At 52.7% G+C, this 8640-nt stretch overlaps 1 protein-coding gene across 1 annotated transcript; it reads left to right on the forward strand.

Moving 5' to 3' along the window:
- The first annotated feature begins 2806 nt into the window (after positions 1–2806).
- CCNP (cyclin P) lies at positions 2807–7792 on the forward strand. Its single transcript, XM_055412156.2, has 8 exons — positions 2807–2818; positions 2915–3067; positions 3694–3894; positions 5302–5391; positions 5469–5624; positions 6224–6382; positions 6575–6726; positions 7555–7792. The coding sequence occupies exons 1-8, from the start codon at positions 2807–2809 to the stop codon at positions 7718–7720; spliced, it is 1089 nt and encodes a 362-aa protein (XP_055268131.2). The 3' UTR covers positions 7721–7792.
- Positions 7793–8640: the final 848 nt, after the last annotated feature.

Below are 8640 nucleotides of genomic sequence, written 5' to 3' on the forward strand. Positions count from 1 at the left end.
TCCTTTGAAAACTTTTGAAACTTTCAAAATTAGTACCACAGTGATTCTAGGACTGGAGCAGGAAATGTTCAAGATGAATTCAGAGCATCTTGTGCTGGAACGTAAGGATCTGCTGAAACCAAAACCTCACTGATGGGGCATGTGAAGGGGCACGGGAGCCAAGGGGGAGGACCCCCCAGTGGCCACAACTGAAAGCAATTTGACCAACAATAAATAGCGTAATACTGGGTTACACCCAAGGAGTAAAATAAATGAGTGTGCTGATGGAAATGGTGGGAAGAGAGAGACCTGCAGACTTACACATAATTTCTGTAAATACTCTGCCTTCAAGAAGGGGAAACATGGACCCCCCCCAACCCCCGCTCCCCAATCCTCTGATGTGGGCAGCATGAAAAGTGAGGGAAGGCAGCTTTTCAGTGGAGAAAGTGAAACTATGTCAGCCAGGTGATCAAGGTCAACATCACAGTGGCGGGGCATGTGGGCAGTGTGTGCCTTTGATAGGCGATTAGAATGTTACTTTACCCGTGGGCTCTTCCTCCCCAAAATGCATACTCTCGATCTAATAGAAAATAGCCACCAGAAAAATTACAGCTGAGGGATGTTCTGCAAAAGACCTGACCACGGGTTCTTAGAACTGTCAAAGTTCCAAAAAAGGAAGCCTAAGAAGCTGTCAACCAAAAGAAGCCAATGGGGTCCTAGGACAGCAAAGACACTAGGTTAAAATTCAGGAAGTGTGAAGAGTGCATGGGTTCGATAATACTGTATCCATATTGGCTTACTAAATTGTGATAAACAGACCACACTATTCATAGGGGAAAGTGGGTATGGGGTATATGGGAACTCTGTCCTCTCTATAACTTTCCATGAATCTCCAAAGTTTTATTTTTAAAAAGTACAAAGGATTTTCACCTGCCCTTCACGCAGGTTCCCCATAACATCCTGCATTGACTTCACCCCTATATATGTCTGTCCTCATACCAGAACATTCTCTTAACCACAGTCCAGTTACCAAAGTTCAGAAGTTAACATTGAGACAACGCTTTTCTCTTGGAGCTTAATCAGATTTTCACTAATGATCACATTAGAGTCCCTGAATACAAAAAATGTAGGCCCCGGCCAGTGACTCAATCCAGACTTAACATGTTGCATTTCCATTGTCTGGTCTGAAGCTTACAGGACAGTTATTTTGCAGTGTTCCTGTGCTCAGTCGCTTCAGTCATGGCTGACTGCAGCCCCATGGACTGTGGCCCTCCAGACTCCTCTGTCCATGGGATTCCCCAGGCAAGAACAGTGGAGTGGGTTGCCATGCCTGCCTCCAGGGGATCTTCCTGGCCCAGGGAACGAATCTGTCTCCTGCATTACAGGCAAATCCTTTACCCACTGAGCCACCTGGGAAGCCAGTTATTTTGCAGAATGCTTCTTGATCAGGGTTTGTTGCCTGGTGTTTCTTTGTGGTTATATGTAAGCTATTTTTGAAAGAACTGCCTTGAAATGAGGTGCCCTTCTTGGTATATCCTATCAGGAGTTACGTAGGCAGTCTGTTCTGTTTCTGGTGATGACTGTTTCCTCAGTTAAGGTGTCTGTCAGATTTTGCCTCTGTAAAGTTACTACCTTCCCCTTGTAGTAATCTTGATACAGCATATCATTTTATTGTGCTTTGCAGAGACTGCATTTTTTTTTTTTTTAACAAATTGAAGGTTTGTGGCAACCCTGTTTTCAGATGATGGTTAGCATTGTTTTTCAATAAAGTATTTTAAAATTAAGGTATGCATATTTTTTCTTTAGACGTAATACTGTTGCACACAACAGACTACAATAATGTACACAACTTTTACATACACTGGGAAACCAAAATTTTTGTGACTCACTTTATTGCAATATTTGCTTTACTGAGGGTCTGGAACCAAACCCGCACTACCTCTGAGGACTGCCTCCCACTGCGTAGAGGTCCTCTGAGCATATACATATCCGGGTTCTCATCAGGTTCAGGCAAAGGAATGGCAAGTGCAAAGGTCCTGAGGCAGGCAGGTGTCTGATGTGTTTGGGGAACATAAAGACAGAGTGTCTCAAGGAGTGAACGCATAGGAAGAGTAGAAGAAAATGAGGTTAAACAGGTAACAATGGGCCAAAAGGACCCTGGGCCCAAGGTAGGATGTTTGAGTTTTGAGTATGACAAGAAGCCACTGGCCCAGCATCTCACACTGTTCGTTCACTTTTCCCACCTCACTGACCTCTCAGTGCCTGAAAATAGCAAGCTCTCCTGCCTCAGGGTCTTTGCTCATGCTTCCCCCCCCCACCCCCGCCCCGCCACCCCACCCTACACACACACCTGGAACATTCTCTCCTCCATCTGCATTTCTGGCTCCTCTTACAGGTTTCAGTTTCAACATAACCTCCTCAGAGAGTCCCTTCCTGTCTTCACTCATTCAGTCAACAAATAATTATGTACTGACACTGGCAAGCCTCCTTGAGGCACTGAGAATACAGCAATGCAAACAAAAACTAGATAAGCCCTGCCCTCACAGGGTTCACAGTCTAGTCAGGAGGGAGACAATAAATAAGGCAGTAAGTGCTAAGGCAAGAGTACGTGCATAGAATGGGAACAGGAAATGCTCAGGAAGTCATTTTTCATGGAGAAGGAGCTACCTGAGGAAACACTTCGCAGGAAGTGAATCTCTGAGGGAGGAGGTTCCAGACAGAGGGAACAGCCAGTGCAAAGGCCCTGAGGTAAAACTGTGCCTGGTGTGGGTGAGGCTGAGCCAGGAAGCCAGTGTGATGGGAGAGGAGTGAGTGAGGGGGATAGGAGATGGGCCCAAAGGTATGTTTGGGGGTGGGAGGATAATATAGGGCCTCTTGGACTTCCAACTTGAGGGCTATGGGAGCCCACAATGTTTTGAACAGAGGCACAGCATGATCTGATGTATTAGGGGTCACAGCGTCGTTTCCGGCTGCACAATGGGTGGCGACTGTGGACGGTGGCTGCAGGAAGAGCAGTGAAGCGGCCACTGCACTACCAGCCCCATCGCTGGTGACTCGTGAGGATCAGCTCCCCTGGAAACTGGATTTGGTAAAGGCAGCGACCACGGGCTCATCCCTGAATACCCACCACAGGGGACAGAGGCCTTCTATCAATATTTGTAACATGATTTTATAGCTCCCTTGCCTTGAGCTTTTAAGGTTTTAATCCCTGTGCTGGACATTTAACAATCTTACAAATTCCTCAGGACCACTGTGTCCGGTAAGTTTTGAAATCCCTGCTTTATCGCTGAGGAGAGTGAGGCTCACAGGGCCTGCTTCTGATCATAGTAAGTAGCAGAAAGAGGGTTTGAGCCATCTGCCTGATCTAGAGAGTTTGGATGGGGCAGAGACAGCCTGTGTAGCATTTCGTCTTTGCCTCTGCACCTGCCCAGGTGAAGCGTGCTCAGCACGCATGCGCCCACGCGCATTTAAAGCAACTGTCGCGGTTCCTCCGCTCCAGCAGGAGGAGGCGGGCACTCGGCTTGACCCTTGACGCCAGCCCTAAGGATGCTGGTGAGATAGAGGAGCCAGGTTCCCGCCTCTAGGCTTGGGCCTCTCTCTTGACCCTAGCCTCTCTCTCGACGCCAGCCCGAAGGATGCTGGTGAGATACAGGAGCCAGGTTCCCGCCTCTAGGCTTGGGCCTCTCTCTTGACCCCAGCCCCTCTCCCTTGCAGAGTCCAAACGCCTCCCTCGACCCAGAGCCTCGGAGCACCTCAGTCCCTGACGGCGTCCCGGCGGGCAGGAGCGAGGTCTCCCCAGGACGCCCGGAGAGGCCCCGGGGGCCATGCGCACCGCCAGGGCTGGAGGAGGCTCTGAGCGCACTGGGGCTGGAGGGAGAACGTGAGTACGCCAGGGACATCTTCGCCGAAGTCATGGTGAGTGGGGTTGGGGTGGGGTGGGGGGGACACCCGTGGACCAGTGGGCTTTGCGCAACTCTAGCGCCGCCCACATCCCTGGAGGGCAGCAGAGGAGAGGTTCGGGTTGGAGGAAGCCAAAGCTGACTCTCTCACCCAACACCCACTCAACAAGTCTTCCCTAACTCCCACCTCACCAGCCTCTCACACTTCCCGCTGACTTTGCAGCCTTTATGCTGCTGCCACCCACAACTTCTTGGCCTTTGTCTCTCGCACCGCACCTGTATGGATGCCCTTTCCCAGCCCCCCAGCTGTTTGCAGCCCCTCCTTTGGCACTGCATAGCCCCTCACACTGACCCACTTATCGATTATTCGGTGAGTCATTAACAAATGTTTCTGAGCATGTTCCAGGCACTGGGGATGCCGTGATGGACAACACGAGACAGTCTGCCTCAATGAGCATAGACAAACAAGCAAAATGTAGGCGATAATTTCAGAAGGGCCGCAAAAACCAAAACACAGGCCGTGGTTGTCCACAGATATTGTCTGAGACAGGCGTTGCCAGAAGAAATACTGAAGGGATGCGTTTATTTAACATCTTGTGAGCATCTCTCCCATGCCAGGGCCTCTGTTAGGAACCAAGATACAGCTGTGATCTGGACAGAAATCCCTGCCCTCCTGGCAGTCTACTGGGGCAAAAAGACAAGACTTTGAAGTAAACACCAGATATCTCCAGGCTTAAAATACCATAAGGAAAATAAAGCAATGAGATAGAGATGATAGGGTGCACGGAAAAGTATGGAAAAAGTCAGAGAAATTTTAGCTGAGACTGGAAGGACTGAGAGGTCAGAAATGCAAGGAGTGGAGAATGACCATTTCAGCTGGCACATAAGTGCAAAAGCCCTGAGGTAGGAACGAGGTTGGCATAGTCCAGGACCACAAGAAGTAGCTTAAGTGTGGGTTTTGGGGGGAGAGAGGGGATAGGTGATGCTGGAGCAGGGCCAGAGTCTGAGAGCAATTAGGATTTTCTCTTAAGGGTACTGAAAGCCACGGAACGGTTTTAAGCTAGGGAGTTCCTTGGTCAGCTTTATACTTTAGAAAGACCCTCTGGGTGCTCTGAGGAGGATGGGTTGAGGGTTGGTGACTAAGACGAGTCTGGGAACCCAGGAGAAGATGCTCAGTAATGAAGTCCTGTGGCCTTGGGGGCTAGACTGGAGAGCTGGAAAGTGAGGCGTCCAGAACAAAGCCCAGGGTTCTAGATGAGGATACACAAGAGGAGCGTATTCGGAAGAGATGTTGGAGGCCAGTTTGTATGTGGCACTCGTGACTTCCAACTGATGCGAGGAGATTGGGGCACCCAGGGCTGGAGCCCGGGAGGGAAGCCAGGGCACAGGTGTGGAGACTGAGGCCGTCCTTGCCCGGCCGCAGGTGTGCCGCGCGCTGCCCCGGAGGGCCCTGCCCCGCACCGTGACCCCGGAGATGCGCGCGCTGGTGGTGGACTGGCTGGTTCAGGTGCACGTACGTAACCGGGAGGGGGCAGGGAGGGGCCTGCGTAGCCGTCTAGAACCTTGGTGCTCACTCGCGCCCCTCCCCAGGAGTACCTGGCTCTGGCGGGGGACACGCTCTACCTGGCCGTGCACCTGCTTGATTCCTACTTGCGCGCGGGCCGAGTGCGCCTACACCGCCTGCAGCTGCTGGGCATGGCCTGCCTGTTCGTGGCGTGCAAAGTGGAAGAGTGCGTGCTTCCCGAGGTACTTCCGGGGCGGGGCTTGGGAGGGTGGAGCCCTTCCTCCCCGCCTCACAGATTAAACGCCTAGTGTGTGCCAAGCAAGCACTTTACCTAGTCTTAGAATCCCAGCATGTCTCTATGTGGTAGAAGCTACCAATGTGTCCTTTTAACAGAGGAAGAGACTGAGGCCTAGAGAGAGGAAGACATTTGCCAGAAGACAAGCATTTGGGACTTGGACTCAGTCTTGAATAGTTATAGTAGCTATAGTCCTTCTTGAATATAGTTAACATGCATAAACTCAGTGCCTTATCAGAACTGCTTGGTGAAGTAGGAAGTCATATCTCCGTTTTATGTGAAGACATTGAATCTCAGAGAGCTTCAGTGGATGTCCATGTCAGACAGTGAGTAGTAAATGGTAGGGTTTGAGGTCAGGAACCCAAGTTTTATCTGGCTGTGGAGCCTCTGCTTTCCGTGAGTTCCAGACAGCAAATCAATGGCCCCATTTTACAGACCAGGAAACTGAGACCCAGAACGGTGATTGAAACGATCCCAGGCGCTCAAGTCCAGGGAGTAACGAGCTAGGGTCCAAGATTTCCCCACCTCTTTCCCCCCAATTCCCAGCCCTCCTCCCTCTGTCTCCTGGGCGCTGGCTCCTTCTCGCGGGCCGAGCTTCTGCGCGCGGAGCGCCGCATCTTGAGCCGCTTGGATTTCCGGCTGCACCACCCGGGCCCGCTACTTTGCCTTGGGTTGCTTGCTGCGCTGGCCCGGAGCGGCCCCCAGGTGCAAGGGGCAGGAGCGCGGCGCGGCCTCGTGGGTAGTGGCATGGCTTGTGCGGGCGGGCGTGGCCTCGCGGGTAGGGGCACGGCTTGTGCGTGCGGGCGTGGCCTCGCAGTTAGGGGTGTGGCCTGTGCGGGAGTGGCGCGGCCTCGCGAGTAGGGGCGTGCCCTGACACGCTCCCCACGGAAACTGCAGGTGTTGCTACTCGCCACTTACTTCTTGGAGCTGTCTCTGCTAGAGGCCGAAGCCGCAGGGTGGGAGCCGGGTCCCCGTGCAGCTGCGGCGCTGAGCCTGGCTCACCGGGTGCTCGACGGAACTAGTTCCGGGCCTGAGCCGGCGCTTTACAGGTAAGGCCGCTATGGAGGGTTTCTGTGGCTGCAGGGCCTACCTTCTTTGTAGCCGTCTTTGCCGTCTTGGAGAATACGAGACGATTATGTGAGGGCTGGGCTAGACTTGTTTCCTGAGTGCGAGAGAGAATGGGGTGACTGCTTAGTCTGGGTGGGGTCCCATTTGCTTTTCTCTGGAGGTGTCTCAGAGAATGGGGTGTTTGTACAGATTTGGGGGCCCTATTCTTGCCTGGAGAATCCCATGGACGGAGAAGCCTGGTAGGCTATAGTCCACGGGGTCGCAAAGAGTCGGACACGACTGAGCGACGGAACGGAACGGAACGGAACCTTGTCCTAGGGTGAAACATAGGATTTCTTCAGGCCCAGAAGATGCTCTAACTGCGTTCCAGAGTTGCGAATGAGGGGTCTGCAAGCCTCGAGTTCCCCAACTCTCCTGGCCGCGAATGCGATGACCCTTTAGCTGCTCGAACCCCCTCATCTTGTTAACTGTGTCATCGCGGGGCAAAGTGATCATCTTTTCCTCCAGCCCGTGCCCCTGGGGTAGAGCTGAATGTCTGTCTGTCCCCCCTCAGCCCCACTCCTTCCCTCTCCGCGGTCCTGGCTCGCCCATAGCCGCGCCCTGAGGGCAGAACAGAGGGTCCGCCCCTCGGCGCCCCTCCAGTCGCTCTGGAGGATGCGTGGCGTGTCCGACCCCGAGAGAGCCCCTGAGCAGCCCCGGGGACCCAAGTCAGCTTGTCTTCTCAGCCTCGAGCCCCAAGCTCCGAGGTCAGGTCGTGTCCTGTCCCCCGCTATTCTCCCCACCTCCGTTTCTCCGTTTCTCCGCCGCAGCCGAGCGGAGCTGGGCCCGCTCGAGCCGTGCATGGTCCGCGCTGCGCTCCGAGGCCCCGCGCCCGGCCGCGCCGCAGTCTTCCTCAAGTACGCTCGGCCCCAGCGCCAGGGCACCAGCCTCGCCGCCGCCTGCCTGCTCCGCCACTGCCTACCGGGGCCTTCCTGAGCCCGGAGACCCCAGCAAAAAAGACTCCTTGTGCTTCCGTTTCCCACTTCAATAAAAAAGTTTTTATTCCGAGCGCTCTCTATCCTCAGTGGTCAAATTCTGGCCCTTCTCTAGTTTTTGATTGGTCACTTCCGGGCCTCGCACTCACCTGATTGGATGTTCTCACCGAGTTCCTTAATGGCTGCTGGGAGACGAGATGAGAATTCTGAATTACGCCGCCAGGGGGCACTGGCGGGCTTCCACAAGCGCCGCTGAGCTGGGAAAAACGTGGATCTCAGAGGCAAATACTTGGGGAAATTAGAGGCGCTGAGAGGAAAATAGCAACGCGTTCTAATGAACCTCGGTCTCCGGGTTGGGGAGAAACTAGGAAGAAGGGCGACTGTGAGAAACTGAGAATGCCTTTCCTAGTCATGAAGAATGCCACCTTCATGGTGCCAGGTTTTCAGATTTCGTTCGTAAGGGAAGTTGAAAATCTGCGAGTCCATAAATATCTCTGCTTTTATATGTTGGCAACTAATTCAGTATTTTTAACGGTTGCATAAATCCAACACATCATATATACTGGCCTGCGAGGGTCATCAGTTGGTGATCGTATGGGCCTTGGATAGCAAGAGTTTGTTAAATGGGGTCTGGTTTATTTAACATCTGAAGTGCCACAATGTCAGTGGGTATAATTATAGTACCGACCTCATGGTGGTGTGATGAGGACGTGAGTTAACATAAACGTAAAGCTTTAGGACCGTGCCTGACACCTCGTGGGTATTGTGAAAGTGCTAGCACTGCATCTTAGCAGAACCGTGAGCTAGTGCAGTAGTCCCCTCTTTCTACTGAGCCTGTAGCACTCAGACATTAGTAGGTTTGCTCAGAAAATAGTTGTTATGAATCAGTGGGTTTCCACATTTTTAATTAAAAACACTTCC

Source organism: Moschus berezovskii, chromosome 22, assembly GCF_049115385.1.
Source record: "Moschus berezovskii isolate FMDL1 chromosome 22, NW_MosBer_1.0, whole genome shotgun sequence".
In the NCBI taxonomy this organism is placed as follows: domain Eukaryota; kingdom Metazoa; phylum Chordata; class Mammalia; order Artiodactyla; family Moschidae; genus Moschus; species Moschus berezovskii.

Excerpts from the sequence above, each read along its gene's own strand:
- CCNP (XM_055412156.2), top strand. Across the intron at positions 3,895-5,301 it reads ACATCTTCGCCGAAGTCATG|GTGTGCCGCGCGCTGCCCCG; the intron begins GTGAGTGGGGTT and ends GCCCGGCCGCAG. Across the intron at positions 5,625-6,223 it reads AAGAGTGCGTGCTTCCCGAG|CCCTCCTCCCTCTGTCTCCT; the intron begins GTACTTCCGGGG and ends CCCAATTCCCAG.